The sequence below is a fragment of the Lampris incognitus genome, chromosome 16, assembly GCF_029633865.1.
Source record: "Lampris incognitus isolate fLamInc1 chromosome 16, fLamInc1.hap2, whole genome shotgun sequence".
Classification (NCBI taxonomy): domain Eukaryota; kingdom Metazoa; phylum Chordata; class Actinopteri; order Lampriformes; family Lampridae; genus Lampris; species Lampris incognitus.
Genome location: NC_079226.1, coordinates 13,212,255 through 13,232,457, shown reverse-complemented (window position 1 = coordinate 13,232,457; position 20,203 = coordinate 13,212,255). Strand labels below are relative to the sequence as shown.

Below are 20,203 nucleotides of genomic sequence, written 5' to 3'. Positions count from 1 at the left end.
ATGTGTCCATTTGTTAAACCAGAGTGTGGACCTATTTAGTCGCCTAGCTCTGGTACTGCGAGGTGCAGCTGAATTCAGGAGACTACAGAGGGCCACATGTCAGTCACTAGTTAGATTTTCAACTGAGTCTGTCTCTACAGTGAAAGGAGCCAAGACTTCAGGCAGCTGGCCAAATGCAGCTACAGTGGACGGCCCAGTGTGGCGAGGGGCAGTTACAGCTGTGCCAACATTAACAGGACAGGCCAACGATGCTTAAAATTTAATGAGAAACTGATCTGACACAGCGGATGGGACTGGCAAGACAGTCAGATTAGAAACAGCTATCCCTTTAGATAAAACCAAATCCAAGGGTGGTACCGCTGCAATGAGTATCACCAACAAGCGCCAGAAAGGCTTCATTTAGAGGATCACCAGCCTTACTCAGATGCATGCTGAAATCACCGAGCATTAGAATCTCATCATAACGAATTATGATGGATTATAAGACATTGTTTTGGAAAACAATGGCTCGCTCCCATCTGACTGGTACTATCTGTTTGAATATGAAACGGCGGCATTATTTTTTTCCCCTCAGATGTTGTACAGCAAGTTACCAGCCGTGCAAATCTCCTCCCGTCAAAACCCGACACATCCACTGTTTTTCTAATTTCTAAATTGCATAGACATTTATCTAATTTAAAAACCAAAGAAGTTACGCAAGATGAAAACCCCATGTTTTCAAAGGGCTTGTTCATTGAGCATGCAAAACTGTGACTGTTGTAATTAAATTGCCATCAGGGCTGAGTTGACGTCACCTTAACGATGACTGCGACCAAGCTGTAGTAGCATCTGGTGTTACATTCAGAGACTGGTTTAAATCTGCTTTCAGAAACACCTGCTAATTTAGGCGGGCGGCTTCGGGTTTAAAGCGTATCAGGGTGTTTCTCTGGAGGTGTTGGCTTTGTGTTATCTTGTTTTGTTATGCTAGATCTGCAGAATAACAAAGGCATCATTTCGCTAGAGCCGTGTTTAAGAACTTGGAATAAAGGAGACGGCACGGAGACATAAAGTATTGCAGCATTTTCATGTGTGTGTTGCCTCTGAATATTGATGACACAGCGGCGCTCGAAGCCTTTACTCTTATGAGGGAAGAAAAAGTTAAAAACCGAGGGAACAAATCTGACAAACAATCAGTCACTGAACTGCATGTGTTGCTTAACAGTAATATGAAGTTTTGACTGTGGTTTTGTCTCCAACTTTTCCAAGAAAATCCTGGGGTCCATTATTAGGCTCATTTAATCCACACAAAAAAAAAACAACAACAAAAACCCCACCACAAATGCCTACAATATATACTCAAAAAGATGACATTTATTGTTTTGGTATCAAACACAACTCATGTATTCAGGATCAACATTTTCAACAAATTTCCCAAATTTATTCATGTAAACAAACTTGTCCCCCCCCAAAAATACATATGTATCACCTCAACAGTTCATTCTCCCTCCTTAATGGCCCCTCATAAAGGCTTGTCATGTTTTTGTTCTTTTTAATATGGTTGTGAACACTACCATTCACCAAGTTGTTGTGCGTAATATGTTTGTTTGTCCACATTTTTATTTGTCAGACTGTTGTAAGTATCAGATGTAACTGAACTTTGAAAGTAGGATAACCAACTCTGAACACTTGCTGGGATCTGTGAATGTATTGTCTCTTCAGTGTCGCTGCTGGTTTCAGTTACTGGGTGAATAAATAACTCCCTTTTTAGAGGCTAATTAGGGAACCATCACATTTTCTTCATCCACTTCCTTGGTCTTGGTTAAAGACTGGCGAGGTGCCCATCAGAGAGTCAGATGAGTGTGAGGCGTAACTGCCATCTGATGCTGCATCTCCAGGTGACGGCGCCACGGTTCCTCCAGACTCGCTCATGGTCGACATGGACGCCCCTCCTCGAACACGCCAGCCCCCCGGACGCCATGGTGGTGATGATGGGGCCCAGCTCCCTGGCCCTCCTCCTCTTCTTTGGTCTTCATTTTTACCTGTGGCCATAGAGGGGAACTGTTGGCCCTGCCACCACCTTCCAAGAGCAAAGGAAGAGAAAAGAAGAAAGAAATGATCAGTAAACTATAGTCTGACAATACCCCTTCAGTGTTCCTGCAGGTTGGGAGTTTTCTTTGGTGTTGTGGATGTAGTGTTTGCTAGCCTATCACTTGTTTCTTAAAAGATCTTGAATTCATATTTCAGTTGTATTTTAGTTAACATTTCATTTAGCGAGCTCAATATCCCATATTGAGGTACTGGCTGTAAACTGAGGCAAAAGTTTTAAACTCTAGCTGATACATGCAATTGCTAACCTGACACCGTGACATTAGCATACTATTATACATCCATCCTATTATTGCAACTTTTCTGAAACAAGTATAACATACAGCTAGCTGGACTTAGGTTAGACTATCTCTTAACAGCCAGTTTACTGCAAAACTGCATTTGAAAAACAAAAATGGACTAAAGCAAAAATTACTTGGGTGGTAGATTATCATGATTAATACCACCTGCACAGGTGCCCCATTGTTAACATTACATGGGAACTCTTTTTTTAAGACTGATATCCATTATGAATACATTTGAATATGAAAGTTAGTTTCACCTCAGGCATGCAGAGAGTTGGCAGCCTCGAGGCCTGCAGGAGGCTTCTCTCTATGGGCCCCCAGTGCCCCCACAGGCAGGGCCTGGTCCCCAGAGGCCAGGTCCACCCCGGGCTCCTCACTGACTGGCAAGGAGATGTCTCTCAAGGGTTCCTCCTTGATCCTGGGAGGCTTGGAGTCCTCCAGAGCCTCCTCTGGGTTCACCAGCCTCTTGTATTTTTCTGACAGATCTTTACTAACCTAGAGATGGAGAATTTTTGTTAATAAGAGGATTCTGTAGTCAAAATAAAGGAAAACTGAATATTTTCTGATGTTCCTTCAGTCCGTTTAATGTGCAAGTACTAAAAACAGCACTCATTGAGGCTGCAATTGATAATTATTTTCATTATGTTTTGTCGACTCATTGATTAATCCACCGATTGTTTCAGCACTACACTCAATGACACATAATTAAAAACATCTAAACTTTCCTGCTGTCTAATTTAACCACAAAACGAGTTTTCACTACCTACCATATTGTGTTTACAACTGCAACCACAATTGTTAACACAACCACTTGTACCCACAAAATGCTGCACCAGCAGCTCGACATTAGAGGTCAGACGGTCCATTGTTGATGACCACTGGCACATAATCTGCACGAACTCGTGGTTGGTCTCCTCAAATTGTTGGAGGAGCTGCCTCTTAATGTCCAGATCCTCCTGTGCAACGGAATCTGTGGATTGTTTTCTCTTGAGTTTTTCTTTCCTGTAGCCACTCAGGGTAGCATCAAGTCTCTGGCGTCGATTCGCCACAATCTCTGCCGACATGGCATCCTTTGCAAATCTGTCCCCACCCAGCACAGATGACAACCCAGTGTTAGGTGTGCTGGCGATCGATTCCACCACCACGTCGCTGGTCTCGATACCCTCTGATATTGCATGAGTAGCTGGAGATCCTCCCCAAATGGACTCACAGAGGTCAAAATAGAGTAAGACTACTCGCCCACGGCTCCTTTTTCTACCCAAATTGACCGCTTGCCTGTATCTCATCCGTATGGCCTTGACTTTGCTAGTCAATTGACCTGTGAACACACACACACACAAAAATTACATCGCTGGTGTTATGGGTCAAATATGGAGTAGAAGTATCTACTACTACTTTCAGCTGCTCCCATTAGGGGGTCGCCACAGCGGATCATCCATTTCCATTTTTTCCTGTCCTCTGCATTTTCCCCTGTCACACCAGCCACCTGCATGGCCTCCCTCACCACACCCATAAACCTCCTCTTTGGCCTTCCTCTTTTGCTCTTCCCTGGCAGCTCCATATTCAGAATCCTTCTCCCAATATACCCGGCATCTCTCCTCCACACATGTTCAAGCCATCTCAATCTTGCCTCTCTTGCTTTGTCTCCAAACCATCCAACCTGAGCGATCCCTCTAATATAATCGTTCCTAATCCTGTCCTTCTTCATCACTCCCAATGAAAATCTTAGCATCTTCAACTCTGCCACCTCCAGCTCCACCTCCTGTCTTTTCGTCAGTGCCACTGTCTCCAAACCATATAACATAGCTGGTCTCACAACCATCTTGTAAAATTTCCCTTTAACTCTTGCTGGTACCATTCTGTCGCAGATCACTTCTGACACTCTTCTCCACCCACTCTACCCTGCTTGCACTCTCTTCTTCACCTCTCTTCTGCACTCCCCGTTACTTTGGACAGTTGACCCCAAGTATTTAAACTCATACACCTTCATCACCTCTACTCCTTGCATCCTCACCATTCCACTGTCCTCCCTCTCATTCATGTATATGTATTCCGTCTTGCTCCTACTGACTTTCATTCCTCTTCTCTCCAGTGCATACCTCCACCTCTGCAGGCTCTCCTCAACCTGCTCCCTACTCTCCCTACAGATCACAATGTCATCCACAAACATCATAGTCCACGGAGACTCCTGCCTTATCTCGTCCGTCAACCTGTCCATCAGCATTGCAAAGAAGAAAGGGCTCAGAGCTGATCCTTGAAGTAATCCCCCCTCCACCTTGAACCCATCTGTCATTCCAACCGCACACACCTCACCATTGTCACACTTCCCTCATACACATCCTGCACCACTCCTACATCTCTGCAACTCCCGACTTCCTCATACAATACCGCACCTCCTCCTCGGCACCCTGTCATATGCTTTCTCTAAATCCACAAAGACACAATGTAACTCCTTCTGGCCTTCTCTATACTTCTCAATCAACATTCTCAAAGCAAACATCACATCTGTGGTGCTCTTTCCTGGCATGAAACCATACTGCTGCTCACTAATCATCACCTCTCCTCTTAACCTAGCTTCTACTACTCTTTCCCATATCTTCATGCTGCGGCTGATCAACTTTATATCTCTGTAGTTGCTACAGTTCTACACATCGCCCTTGTTCTTGAAAATCAGTACCAGTATGCTTCTTCTTCACTCCTCAGGCATCCTCTCACTTTCCAAGATTGTGTTAAACAATCTAGTTAAAAGCTCCTCTGCCATCTCTCCTAAACATCTCCATGCCTCCACAGGTATGTCATCAGGACCAACTGCCTTTACACTCTTCATCCTCTTCATAGCTGCCCTCACTCCCTCCTTGCTAATCCACTGCACTTCCTGATTCACTATACCCACATCATCCAACCTTCTCTCCCTCTCCTTTTCTTCATTTATCAGCCCCTCAAAGTACTCCTTCCACCTTCTCAGCACACTCTCCTTACTTGTCAGCACATTTCCATCTCTATCCTTGATCGCTCTAACCTGGTGCACATCCTTCCCAGTTCGGTCCCTCTGTCTAACCACTCGGTACAAGTCCTTTTCTCCTTCCTTAGTTTCTTAACTTCTCATGCAACGCTCCATATGCGTTTTCCTTTGCCACCTCTCTCTTTGCTTTATGCTGCATCTCCTTGTACTCCTGTCTACGTTCTTCATCTCTCTGACTATCCCACTTCTTCTTTGCCAACCTCTTCCTCTTTATACTTTGCTGTACTTCCTCATCCTGCTACCAAGTCTCCTTGTCTTCCTTCCTCTGTGCTGATGGCACTCCAAGTACCTTCCTAGCTGTCTCCCTCTCTATTTCTGCAGTGCTTGCCCAACCATCTGGCAACTCTTCACTACCACCCAGTGCCTGTCTTAACTCCTCCCTGAACGCCACACAACAGTCTTCCTTCTTCAACTTCCACCATTTGATCTTTGGCTCTGCCTTCACTTGCTTCCTCTTCTTGGTCTCCAAAGTCATTCTACAGACCACCAGTCATCCGACGCTGCCGAGCTATATTCTCCCTTGTCACCATTTTGCAGTCTCAAATCCCTGTCAGATCGCGCCTTCTAAATAAGATATAGACCGCCTGTGTGCACTTTCCTCCACTCTTGCACATCACCCTGTGTTCCTCCCTCTTCTTGAGATATGTATTCACCACAGCCATTTCCATCTTGTTTGTAAAATCCACATTTCTCTCCTTGACACCATACCTACCCATCACCTCCTTATCACCTCTGTTCCCTTCACCAACATGCCCATTGAAGTCCACTCCAATCACCACTCTCTCATCCTTGGGTACCCTCTCCACCACTTCATCCAACTCACTCAAGAATTCTTCTTTCTCTTCCATCTCACACCCGACTTGCGGGGCATATGCGCTGATAACATTCATCAATACACCATGGAGTAGAAGTACAAAGTATCAAAAAGTGGAAATACTCAAGAAAAGAAATATTACCACTCTACACCGCTGATATGCAGCATTGAAAAGTTGTGGGTAGTTCTCTGAGTCAAATTTGACTCAAACAAGATTCATCTTTGACTCTAGACCACCTCCCCCTTCTTCCCCGGGAGCATTTAGCAGTTTGGATTTGTTCTCCCAATCCCTCTGCCCCCCCCCCCCCGTCAACACAAAAGGTGTGTGCATATTTCCTATACATTGGTAAGGTTAAAAACACGATCCCGTTCAAAAGTATAGGGCTATTAACAAGCGTTGTAGATGCTGGGTTTTTTTGGGGGGGTGGGTCAAGCCAAAACATGATAGCTAGGCCTACATACCTTTCGTGAGTTCATACTTCTTGTGTGGGTACTCCTTTCCCATTGCCATCGCTTCCTCCGGCGACGGATAACGCTCCCCGTACCACTCAAATATGTCGCTGTATTTGCTTTGACACGACTCCCAATCCATGTTTTCCGCCGCCTTGACCGCCTTATATTCATGTGTTACTTTCAGCAACAGTTCCACCTCGTCGTCGGTCCAAGCAAAGAAACCTCTGACCTTACTTTTCCTCATTGCCGTCCTTCCCCCGTAGGATTTACTGCAACTAAGCAACCGTAGGCGACCACCGTCCCAGCGTCTGCAGCAACAGCGGAAAATTCCTAGATGTTTTTTCTTCGTTTCTGTTTGACACTGCTCATCGTTGCATTTTGTCCATTATTCAACTGATCGTTGTCAGCTTTTGTTATTATGTATGTTGAGGTTTGAAAGAAAGAATTGTAAAACAAAAACACGCGTTGGAAAATCTGCTTCCGGTTTACACCGGCACGCATGCTCAGTGTACGCGATAGTCACGTGACACGAATTCTGACGAATTCTGACGAATCAAGGAAGAGACTTTCATTGCTTCTTTTTTTTTCAATACAAAACTTTATTGAAAAGGCACATTAACGCCAGGCACAAGCGCGTATACAGCGCTGTACAGGAGAGCTGATAAAAATTAGTACACAAACGTTATAAATATAATAAGAGATTAAAGCAAAACAAATCAGTGCAAGGACACAAATTCTCCTTGCAATTCTAAATGAATTGAAAATTAAATAATTTTAATGCAAAAATAAATAAAACTCTTTAAATTAGTATTTCAAGGACAGACACGAGGAAAGAACAAATCATTTGATTTCAGATCAAATGTGTTTCTGTGATATTCTGAGAACCTGTTGCTTTTTTATTGTTTGTACGAGCAAGAGAGTTAAGCATCGAGATAAAACTGCATAAAAAAGGGAAAAAGGGTTGTGAACTTGAAAACTTCTGTTTCTGAAAGAAGAACCCCCCCCCCAAAAAATCAACATAGAGGGTTTGTTACTCATATTGTCATTATATTTTTTGATGGTAAAACAGTAAACATCTGTGGTTTTGAAAACATGAGAATTTAAATCAAACGAAATTTATGTCATTTTACACTGAAAGAATAAATGGGAAGAAGTTTCACCAGAATCAAGCGTTATCAGCATCCACATATCTGGAGATTGAATTAGTCTCTGCACAGATTTTATGCAACATTTTGAAGTGGGCTTTGTTAGGATTACACACTTTATCAGGTAAGAGCCATGTTTTATTTCAGTTTATTTCTTCTAAATGCGAGTTCCAATAAAACTTCCTTCTCAGGGTGATTGTGTTTTTACGTTGAAAAGTCTGACGAATACCATTCAAAAGCATTGCAGATGGGGCAATGCCAAACACACCAAAACACAGTGACTCTTAATAAAATGGTTTAATCCAGAAGGAATAGCTTTGATTAGAGTTGTTTTTCCCCCCTCCCCAATTCGCTGCTCGGGGGGGGGGCTGCATACGACCTCATGAATCCTCCGATACATGTGGAGTCGCCAGCCACTTCTTATCACCTGACAGTGGCCTGGCCTGGCCTGGCCTCGCCTCGCCTCGCCTCGCCTGGCCTCGCCTCGCCTGACCTCGCCTCGCCTCAATTGCTTTCATACAAAGAAACCCAATTGTCAGTTGAAGAGAATGAAAATTTAAAAAGAGAGTGGCTAAATTAAGTATTTTATGCATCCTATGTCATGGACTCTGCTGGAGCTTCCTGCTCCTCTTAGCCCCCTCCCTCCTGCTGCTTCTCCTGCACACGCCCCTCCGCTCATTCTCCAATCAGCACCACCTGCCAGCTGTTCCCACCACTACACTATCTCCACCTACTGGCACGCCCCCTGCATTATCTGCCAGCCTATCAGTTGCTCATTCTGCCACACTTGTTGCTTGTGTGTTTCGTTACACTAGTTTAATTACGCTATATGTATAAAAGTATTGGGACACACCTCTTAATCATTGAATTCCGGTGTTTCATTCAGACCCGTTGCCACAGGTGTATAAAATCATGCAGTGTGCATTTACACGTTTGTGAAAGAATGGGTCGTTCTGAAGATTTATCCTTCCATTTCTCTTGATCCCACAGCTGGTGAAATGAGTTATTACTTGACTTCGTTTGGAAAAAGAAAATTCACAAACTTAAAAAGATAGCACTTTCTAACAGGAGGCCAGAAGGAAATCATAAAGTTGTAAATTTCCTTGATGCTGTGAACACTTTTAAAATGAGTTGGCTACAGAGATGCCTGGCGACCCCAAATTCTTTGTGGTTCTTCATCCCCAACCGTATTTTTTATATTTGTGGCCTCTCTTTTGTTTTAACTTATTAGGTGATTAACAGAAAGATTGTTTGGCTAACAATCTTCCTTGTTTCTTTATCTATGTTTCATGAGCAATTCCTTCTTGCCTGGGTTATGCTTCGACATTTTTTTCTCCTCATAAAACTTTATTTTGGAATAATGATAACTATTAGGAATAAATCTTTTATTTATTTATTCCAAAGAAATATTAGCATCTTGTCTATTTTTGATGAACATGGCCATCTGTGGCCATCTGGCCTGGCCTGGCCTGGCCTGGCCTGGCCTGGCCTCGCATCGCGCCTCGCCTCGCCTCGCCTCGAATTCAATGATTAAGAGGTGTGTCCCAATACTTTTATACATATAGCGTAATTAAACTAGTGTAACGAAACACACAAGCAACAAGCGTGGCAGAATGAGCAACTGATAGGCGGGCAGATAATGCAGGGGGCGTGCCAGTAGGTGGAGATAGTGTAGTGGTGGGAATAGCTGGCAGGTGGTGCTGATTGGAGAATGAGCGGAGGGGCGTGTGCAGGAGAAGCAGCAGGAGGGAGGGGGCTAAGAGGAGCAGGAAGCTCCAGCAGAGTCCATGACATAGGATGCATAAAATACTTAATTTAGCCACTCTCTTTTTAAATTTTCATTCTCTTCAACTGACAATTGGGTTTCTTTGTATGAAAGCAATTGAGAATTTTAATTTCTTTAGTTGATTTAGTATTTTATTTCTTTTAATGGGGTGCTTTAGGCCATGCACATTATAAGATACAAATATTGACTTATTCATCCTTTCTTCATTTCTATTTTACAGTCAGATGTCTCAAATGAGTTACGACTGTTTTAAAGCTGATATTTTCCAGGTAAATATTATAGCGGATTCGGAGGACAACGCGACCACAGGAACTGCCGCAGCCGGGAAGCGAACCCGTGTCGCCCGCACCGCAGGAGGTATCGCTAACCGCTAGATCAAAGGGTCAGACCCGCTAGCCAGCGGCCAGCGTGTCTTCTTATCCATGCACGTTACAATATGAACTAATATCTGTCACATTATAACTCATTCACAAACCACTCCACTTTATCAGCTTACACAGACAGAACAAACAAACAAACAAAAACAAAGAACAAACAAGCGACCAAGCAAACAGACGACAAAAAGGGAGGAAAAAACAAAACAAAAAACAAAACACTAAAACCCGCAATAAAAAATGTTGACCTCCAAGTTTGCACCCCCAAACCCTCCGTTCCTATCTTACACTAATCTATCCAGTTTCCAAAAGAAGATGGACACAGAGATGTGGCGAGTTCTCTCTGGGGAAAGCACTAAGTGTGCTTGTAAATCTTAAAATGTATATTGAAAATTGCGACTCTCTTTAAATAGGAGGAGACGAGAGAGAAAAAAGAATTTCATTTTTGCTGTTTTCCCTCATCAAACCGTGTTTGTCATTTTAACTAAATACATAAAGCATTCAGCAATACAACAAGCGGGACCCCATGACCATCATCTTTAGTGAATATCCAGTCATTGAGGCAGGCCTGACATCTATTGTAATTTTAGTCTTTGTGTATTCATTTCTTTATTTTCCATACACTATTATCACATTCACCAATTCCAATAATGAATATAAGGAAAGAAAACCCTTGAACTGTGTACAAGATCACGTAAATCAAAGCTTAACTTTCAGGTACACTGCCGGTTCCCCCCTCTCTGCGCCATATCCCTCACGTTTGCTTCCTAATTGGGTTTTATCAGCCATGACGTCTCTTCCCTGATTCGCCAGAACGCGTATCACACGACCATTTACTACACTGCGCATGCGCGGTCCCTTATAAACAGGAAGTAGATTGTCTATGTTGTCGGACGCTTATCAGTTGCAGTAAATACCAGAGGAAGAACAGCAATGGCGAAAAGGAAGACCAGGGAATTCTTTGTTTGGACCGACGACGAGGTGGAACTGTTACTGAAAATAACACATGAATATAAGGCGGTCAAGGCGGCGGAAAACATGAATTGGGAGTCGTGTCAAAGCAAATACAGCGACATATTTGAGCAGTACCGGGAGCGTTATCCGTTGCCGGAGGAAGCCATGGAAATGGGAAAGGAGTACCCACACAAGAAGTATGAAATCACAAAAGGTATGTAGGCCTAGCTGTCACGTTTTTGCTTGATTTTTTTGTATTAAAAAAAAACCCATCTACGAAGTTGGTTAATAGCCCAATAGTTTTGAACCGGATCGTGTTTTTAACCTTCTTAATGTGAAAGAAAGTCGCACACACCTTTTGTGTTGGCGCGGGTAGGGGGGCCGAGGGGTTGGGAGTACATTTACTCAAGTACTGCACTTGAGTACAATTCTGAGGTATTAGTCTTTGTGCATGCTCAATAATCCAGCTAAGGAAATCGCAGCAAGTCGAATCAGTTCATCTGGACACAGCGTTTTTTGGGGGAGAAACGTCTCGTCGCACAAAGCTAATTTCCAACATTAGGACATTTCTATCAATTGCCGATCTGCAAAAAAAGTTGTACGTGCTTTTATCGATCCTCGGCTTGACCATTGTAAATGCGCTTTACTCGAGTAGCAAGGGCGCCCCCCACCGTCTGCAGTTGGTACAGAACACTAATGCTCGGCTCATTGCCGGGACAAGGAGGCATGACCATATCACTCCTGCGCTTGCCTCCCTCCCTACACCGGCTCTCTGTTATATTCGAATTGATTTTAAAAATTGACCACTCACTTCAAACGGTCTTGCTCCTTCATACATTTGTGATTTACGGACCTGGTATATGCCCCCTCGATCATTAAGATCTGCCGGTGGAGCCTTGCTGGTTATTCCCAGGTCTCGGTTGGTCACAAAGGGCTTTTGCTGTTAGAGTCCCCCACACTGTGAAACTCTCTTCCTGTTGAACTAAGACAAAACCAAGTCTCTAGCTTCTTTTAAGTCTCGTCTTAAAACTTTTCTTTTTATGAAAGCTTTACAGATGTTTGATATTTGTTTTTATTTATACTTATTTTTACTATTACCTATATTTTTGTGAAGCGATTCGTAATAAGTGCTATATAAATAAAATTGTTATGATCACTCATCAACGTGACCTCTTCAGTCTCAACTGACTGCAAATATTCCCACCCTTATAAACAACACAGTGGCATAACGACCGAAAACAACAATCAGTTTCATATGCAAATTGCAGTGACCACTAACTAAAGTTACAATGGCCACACTATTCATACATACTAAGTACTATTCATGTTTTAATCACAGCATGGTAAGATGGCGACAGATTCTTAGTTGCCCCCCCCCCACCAGTTCAGGGATGGTCTTCACACAGATGGCCTCTGTTCAAACCAGCGTTTCTCCCTATCAAGGATTTGCTTTGACAGCTAACTAACTGGGTGTTTGTCAAAGCCAGGAAGACACCCAAACAGTGCACCAGCCATTCAAAGAGAGGAGAAGGACAACAGCTGCCTAAGCATAAACCAATGGTGATTCTGTATGTGGTAGGAGTGTTGGAACAGTTGAGACATGTATTTTCCAACCACTACATCTCCGTTGCTTTCAAACCCCAAAACACGCTATTCCAGAAATGAGTCCGCCCCAAAGATTGGGTCTTCCGGCACAAACGGAGCAATATAGTGTATACTATTATGTGCTGGGTGAATTGCTGTGACTTCTACATTGGGGAAACCAAACAGACGTCGGCAAAGAGGATGGCACAACACAGAAGAGCTAACGTATCAGATCAGAACTCCACAGTCTACATCCATATACAGGCCAGTGGCCACTTTCAAGGATGAGGACGTGCACATCCTTGATATGGGGGAACGGTGCTTTGAATGGGGAAGTTAATTGTTACACCCATATTTGCATATGAAACCGGTCGTTGGTTTTGGTCGTTATGCAACTGTATTGTTTATAAGGGTGGGGATACCTGCAGTCAGTTAAGAATGAAGAAGTCACTTAGATGAGTGATGAAACGTTTCTCCAAATAAACATGTCCAGATGAACTGATTAAACTTTCTGTAAATTTGAAGTACTTTACCTGAGTATTACCACTTTTTGATACTTTATACTTCTACTCCATATTTGAGCCATAACACTGCAGATGTAACTTTTTTGTGTTCACAGGTCAATTGACGACCAAACTCAAGGCCATACGGATCAGATACAGGCAAGCAGTCGATTCGGGTAGAAAAAGGGGTCATGGGCGAGTAGTCTTGCTCTATTTTGACCTCTGTGAGTCCATTTGGGGAGAATCTCCTGCTACTGATCTGATACCCCAGAGTATCGAGACCGGTGACATGGCGGTGGAGGCCTTGGAATTGATCGCCACCTCACCTGATACTGGGTCATCGTCCATGTTGGGTGGGGATGGAGTTGCAGAGGGTGCTGTGTCTGCAGAGATGGTGGTGAATCGACGACAGAGCCTCAACACTACTCTGAATGGCTACAGGAGAGAGAAACTCAAGAGAAAACTCTCCATGGATTCCATTGCACAGGAGGATCTGGACATTAAGAGGCGGCTCCTTCAGCGATTACAGGCGACTGATGACAAGTTTGTGCAGACAATGGGCCGGTGGTCATCTACGATGGAACGTCTGAACTCTAATATCGAGCTGCTGGTGCAGCATATTATGGGTTCAGGTCGTTGTGTTGACAATTGTGGTTGCAGTTGTAAACACAATATGGTAAGTGAAAGCTGGTTTTGTGGTTAAAATAGCCTACAAGAAAGTTGAAATGTATTTAAATTGTGTAGTGCTGAAGTGATCAGTCAATAAATCAATATGTCAGTCAACAAAACATTTTCTTATCAATTAATCTATTGATAAATCGATAATTAAAATGATAATCAATTGCAGCCATAAATAAGTGCTGTTTTTACCTTGCATATCAAACTGACTGAAGGACAAAAAGAAAATATTCTGATTTCCCCTTATGTTGACTACAGAATCATCATATTAAGTAAAAATTCTCCATCTCCAGGTTAGTAAGGATCTATCAGAGGAATATGAGAACCTGGAGAAGACTCCGGAGAAGACTCTGGAGGACTCCAAGCCTCCCAGGATCAAGGAGGAACCCATGAGAGACATCTTCCCAGTCAGCGAGGAGCCCGAGGTGGACCTGGCCTCTGGGGACCAGGCCCTGCCCACGGGGGTATTGGAGGCCCACGGAGAGAAGCTTCCTGCAGACCTGGAGACTGACAACTCTCCGCATGCGTCAGGTGAGACAAACTTTCATATTGAAATGTAATCATAATGGATATCAGTCTTACAAAGGATTCCCATTTTATGTCGATGAGCGGGCACCCGTGCAGGTGGTGTTGGTATGCAAACCTGGCTTTCCATTACACATTTAAACATTTAATGCTGTCAAGGTGTAAAGTGTCAATAAGTTGGTTTATTGTGTATATATCATATTCATCGGTCAGCTAAAACATAAAAACCACTTGCCAAATATTGTGCAGGTCCCCCTCATGTCACCAAAACAGCTCTGACCTGTTGAGGCATAGACTTCACAAGACCTCTGGAGGTGTCCTCTGGTCTCTGGCACCAAGATGTTAGCAGCAGATCCTTTAAGGTGAAAGGTGTGGCCTCCATGGATTGTACTTGTTTTTCCAGCACATCACACACATGCTCAATCGGGTTGACCTCTGGAGAATTTGGAGTCCAAGGCAACATCTTGAACTCTTTGTAAAGCCATTTCTGAACAATTTTTGCAGTGTGGCAGTACGCATTATCCTGCTGAAAGAGGCCACTGCCAACAGGGAATACTATTTTCATGAAGGGGTGTACCGGTACACCCCATGTACTAGGTGCTACATGTTAAAGTAACATCCACATGAATGCCAGAGCCAAGGTTTCCCAGCAGAGCATTGTCCAGGGCATCACACAGCTGCCACCGGCTTGCCTTCTTCCCATAGTACATCCTGGTGCTATCTCTTCCCCAGGTAAATGACGCACATGCACCCGGCCATCCACATGATGTAAAAGAAAATGGGATTCATCAGACCAGGCCCCCTTCTTCTATTGCTCCATGGTCCAGTTCTGATGCTCACTTGCCCATTTTAGGTGCTTTTGATGGTGGACAGGGGTCATCATGGGCACTCTGACCGGTCTGCAGCTATGCACAACTATATACAGCAAGCTGCGATACACTGTGTGTTGTGACACCAGTCTATCATAGCCAGCATTAACTTTTGCAGCAATTTGAGCTACACTAGTTCTTCTGTGGGATCGGCTCAGGCTCGCCTTCCCTACCCATGCGCTTCAATGAGCCTTGGGCACCCATGATGTCCCTGTCGCCGGTTCACCGGTTGCTTACTTGGACCACGTTTGGTAAGTACAGACCACTATATACCAGGAACACCATACAAGACCTGCTGTTTTGGAGATGCTTTGACCCACTTGTCTAGCCAACACAATTTGGCCCCTGTCAAAGTCACTCAGATCCTTGCGCCTGCCCATCTTTCCAGCTTTCCAACACATCAACTTCAAGAATTGACTGTTCACTTGCTGCCTAATACAGGTTCCATACAGGTTCCTTACCTGTCAGTGGTTTTAATGTTTTGGCTGATCAGTGTATAACCTAGCAAATAGCAGTCACCTTAATGTTACTAAAAAGTGGATGTTTGGTATGCTTTTTAAGAGGTAGTCTAACCTAAGGCTCAAGACCGGCAGCCATATCAACATTTACCCTGGCTCTGCTGAATGACAGAAACTAAGCAGGTGTGGGCTTGGCTAGTACTTGGATGGGAGACCTCCTGGGAAAACTGAGTTGCTGCTGGAAGTGGTGTTGGTGGGCCAGTAGGAGGGCAGTCTTCTCTCTACTCCGAATAAAAACAAAAGTCAAATCCCAGTGCAGTGATGGGAACACCATGCTGTAGGAGATGCCGTCCTTCAGATGAGACGTTAAACCGAGGTCCTGACTCACTGTGATCATTAAAGATCCCATGGCACTTATCACAGAGGGTAGGGGTTCCCCAGTTGTCCTGGCAAAATTCCTAACCTGGCTCTCTCCATCTGGCCACCTAATCATCCCCCTTTGTAATTGGCTCAATAATTCCCTCCCTCTCCACCTTAAGCTGATGTGTGGTGAGCGTTCTGGAGCAAAATGGCTGCCGTGCATCACCCCAATGGTTGCTACTCATTGGTGGTAGTTGAGGTGAATTTCCCCACTTCATTGTGAAGCACTTTGAGGGTCTAGAATGTGATCCATTATTAAGTCCAACTAGCTGTATTCTGAAACTGAGCTTCGGAAGAGCTACAATAATTGGATAGTCAGCTAATGTCACAGTGTCAGGTTAGTAATTGCATACATCATTACCTAGAGTTTAAAAGTTTTGCCTCGGTTTACAGCCAGTACCTTAATATGAGATATTGAGCTAGTAAGCTCAATGAAATCTTAACAAAAGTATAACTGAAATATGACTTCAAAATCTTTTAAGAAACAAGTGATAGGCTAGCAGACACTCCATCCATCCCCTTAAAGAAAACTCCCAACCTGCTGGGAACACTGAAGGAGTATTGTCAGACTATATTTTGGTGACAATTGTGGTCTTTTTGAAAAATATTTAACTGTGGTGACTTCCATTAATGTCGGCCATGCTTGTTTTCTCTCCCCTTGCTCTTGGAAGGTGGTGGCAGGGCCAACAGTTCCTCTCTGTGGCCACAGGTAAAAATTGAGACCAAAGAAGAGGAGGAGGGCCAGGGAGCCAGCTCCCACCATCACCACGACCATGGCATCCTGGAGGATGGTGTGATCGAGGAGGGGGGGCCTATGTCAACTATGAGCGAGTCTGGAGGAACTGTGGTGCAGTCACCCGGAGATGCAGTGTCAGATAGCAGCGACACCTCACACTCACCTGACTCTCAGATTGGCACCTCGCCAGTCTTTAACCAAAGACCAAAGAAGCGGGTGAAGACAATGTGATATTTCCTTAACGAGCCTCAAAACATGGCGACAGGCATGTGCACAAGTCCATGAATACTGGGAATGGCATCCAGCGCTTTACCTGTGCCCCCATCCATAGGGTTTGCCAGGAAGGGCATTCGATGTAGAATTTTGCCAAATCGGTATGTGGATTGACAAGATCATATCAGATTGATCGAGGGGCGGGTTAACAACAGCCACCAGCGCTGCTGTGCCCTCACAGGGTACTGATGGAAACTGTGAGATCCACTGTGGCGACCCCCGAGAAACGGGACGAGCCGAAAGAAGAAGCCTCAAAAAGGGGAGTTATTTGTTGACCCAGAAATTGAAAGCAACGGCTAGACTGGACAGACAATATACTCATAGATCCCAGCAAGTGTTCGAAGTTGGTTATCCTGCTTTTGAAGTCAATTACATCTGATACTTAACAACAGTCTGACAAAACCAAAATAAAGTATGCCCAAATGGTGCAACGCACCACCTGGACATCTTTTCTAGTAAGGTCCACGATGTCAAGTCATTTATCATGCTACCTTTAGGACCTTGGTGCTTTTCAGGGCATCAATTTTCTAAGCTGAACTGAGCGGTCATGCAAAGCCTCTCTGAGGAGGCATTAAGGAGGAGGAATGAACTGATGAGGCAAAAAACCTCATATTTTTTTTCAGGCAAGTTTGTGTATATGAGTACATTTGTGAGATTTGTTGAAAATGTCGATTCTGATTACATGAGTTGTTTGATACCAAAACAATAAATGTCATCTTTTTGAGTATATATTGTAAGCATTTATGGTGTTTTTGGATTAGATTTGAGAAGTGAAAAGTTGAAGGAAACAAAACCACAGTCAAAACTTAATACCACTATTAAGCAACAGATGGAGTTAAATGACTGATTGGTTTGTCAGACTTGTTTCCTCAGTTATTAGCTATTTTTCTTCCCTCATTACAAGAAAGGCTTCGAGCACCACTGTGTCATCAATATTCAGAGGCAACGCACATGGAAATACTACAATATTTTGTCCCCTTGCCATCTTCTTTATTCCAAGTTCTTAAACACGGATCTAATAAAAATGATGCCTTTGTTATTCTGCAGATGTAGCAGAGCAAAGCAAGATGATACCGAGTGAATACATTCAGAGAAACACCCTGACCTTCACCTTCCCTGGTACACTTTAAAACTGAAGCCACTCACCTAAATTAGCATCTGTTTCTGAAAGCGAATTCAAACCAGTCTCTGAATGTAACACCAGATGCTATTACAGCTTGGTCGCAGTCATCATAAAGTTGACATCAGTTCAGCCCTGATGGCAATTTAATTATGACACAATTTTGCATGCACAGTGAACAAGCTCTTTGAAAACATGGGGTTTTATCTTGTGTACATCCTTTGGTTTCACAATTCGATAAATGCTTGTTATCTGAAAAATAGGAAAGTACAGGGTGCATCCGAAAATCCCCATACTGCCATTCATGGTCAAACAGATCCTACCATTCAGAGGTGGGACCAAACCATTGTTTTCCAAAACACAAGTCCCACGTCATGTTTCAAGTCCTAAACAAATCATTTAATTTAATTCCATTTCAAAATGTTTAACAGAGTAATACTTAACATAGTAAATTTAACCCATATCATAAATGCATTTTGAAATTCATATTTCTTACTGACTGATTCAAAGTGGATCTGTTGTCACTGAAATGAAGAGTTGATTTGCTGCACACATTTCAAAGCATTTTATCTTCGACTTGGAGGAGTCAATAGGCTCAAGTCCCAAGTCATGAGTCATTTGTGTTTAAAGTCAAGTGTCAATTCTTTTCAATTTTGTCAAGTCTGAATTCATCAATTTGTGACTTGAGTCTGACTCGAGTCCAATTCATGCGACTGGGGTCCACTCCTCTTCTACCATTGTCAGGTTTACCACTGATGGAAATGTTTCTAAAAAAAAAAAGGGGGGTTACCTGGCTTTGACACATGTAAAAGGAACCGGGGGTGGGGGGGGGGTGTCCGGGTAGCGTGGCAGTCTATTCCGCTGCCTACCAACATGGGGATCGAATCCCCCATGTTACCTCCGGCTTGGTCGGGTGTCCCTGCAGACACAACTGGCCGGGTCTGCGGGTGGGAAGCCAGATGTGGGTATGTGTCCTGGTCGCCGCACTAGTGCCTCCTCTGGTCATTCAGGGGGGAGGGGGAACTGGGGGGAATAGCGAGATCCTCCCCTGCGCTACGTCCCCCTGGCAAAACTCCTCACTGTCAGGTGAAAAGAAGCGGCTGGCGACTCCACGTGAATCGGAGGAGGCATATAGTAGTCCGCGGCCCTCCCTGGATCGGCAGAGGGGGTGGCGCAACCACCGGGACGGATCGGAAGAGTGGGGTAATTGGCCAGATACAATTGGGAGAAAATGGGGCGGGGGAGGGGGTGGAGTTATTTTCTCTTTTTATTTCCAATTCAAATCCAATATGGCTCTGCAGTAACACTGGAAAGACGCCAACAGTGATGGATGTCGTAATCACTCAGTTGCACTGAATTTGTGGGTAAAGTTGAGATCCCATCACATAGAAATGTAGGTCCCGCGAGCACCTGACACACAATATACAGCTAACTTGTGGACATACGAAAGGAAAGAAAGAAATTCCCAAAATGATGTCCACTTAGATTTGTTGTGTCCATCAAAGCTTTGTTATGGAAGATGTTCTGTGACATGCAGCGAGAGGAACAATGTGACTGTCAGCTTCACAGCAGCTTCTGAGTTATTCTGCACTGGGAAGAAAGTTGTAATTGCAAACATGCCACAATCATTTTGGGCAGGGGGCATGACTGGAGCAGGGCCTTCAGATTGTAGGAGGGCGAGAAAGCGACCCAGCAATGATTAATTACTTTGCTATGTGGAAAGCCTTTAATTGAGCTCCAGAATTTAATCTGTTCAGCCAAGTTTTGAGTTTGTGAAGAGAATGAGAAATGTGTTATCTCAGTTTATGCGGAATGAGGTTTTGGTACTGCTTCAGGATTCCCAATTTTATTTTATTTTATTTTTTCTGGAACAAATCACCTCGAGATTAGAAACCCATAAAAACCGTATTAGCAGTAATACCGTCATCCGTCACATTATACATCTTTCGCCTCGTCTGTCTGTTAACTCTTCGGTTTCTGTGAATATCAGTCTGTACTAAAAATGACTGAGGTGATGGGATACAACGCGTCTGTTTTATTTTTTTAAACCCTTAGGAGATACTGTGCACCTGCAGGGGAGTCGAATAATGAATTATTGGAGCAGATATTGTTATCAGAGG

The 20,203-nt window shown here is 43.8% G+C and overlaps 2 protein-coding genes across 2 annotated transcripts; one reads left to right on the top strand and one right to left on the bottom strand.

The window, feature by feature from the left end:
* Positions 1-1,319: 1,319 nt before the first annotated feature.
* Positions 1,320-7,051, bottom strand: LOC130126821 (uncharacterized). The gene is made up of 4 exons (XM_056296462.1): positions 6,668-7,051; positions 3,137-3,687; positions 2,627-2,864; positions 1,320-2,056 (listed from the first exon to the last, which is right to left on the bottom strand). Exons 1-3 carry the CDS (start codon positions 6,900-6,902, stop codon positions 2,628-2,630), a joined length of 1,023 nt encoding a protein of 340 aa, XP_056152437.1. The 5' UTR covers positions 6,903-7,051; the 3' UTR covers positions 1,320-2,056; position 2,627.
* A 3,812-nt stretch (positions 7,052-10,863) lies between these two features.
* LOC130126700 (uncharacterized) lies at positions 10,864-17,664 on the top strand. Its single transcript, XM_056296315.1, has 4 exons — positions 10,864-11,131; positions 13,121-13,680; positions 13,976-14,213; positions 16,626-17,664. Exons 1-4 carry the CDS (start codon positions 10,897-10,899, stop codon positions 16,919-16,921), a joined length of 1,329 nt encoding a protein of 442 aa, XP_056152290.1. The 5' UTR covers positions 10,864-10,896; the 3' UTR covers positions 16,922-17,664.
* Positions 17,665-20,203: the final 2,539 nt, after the last annotated feature.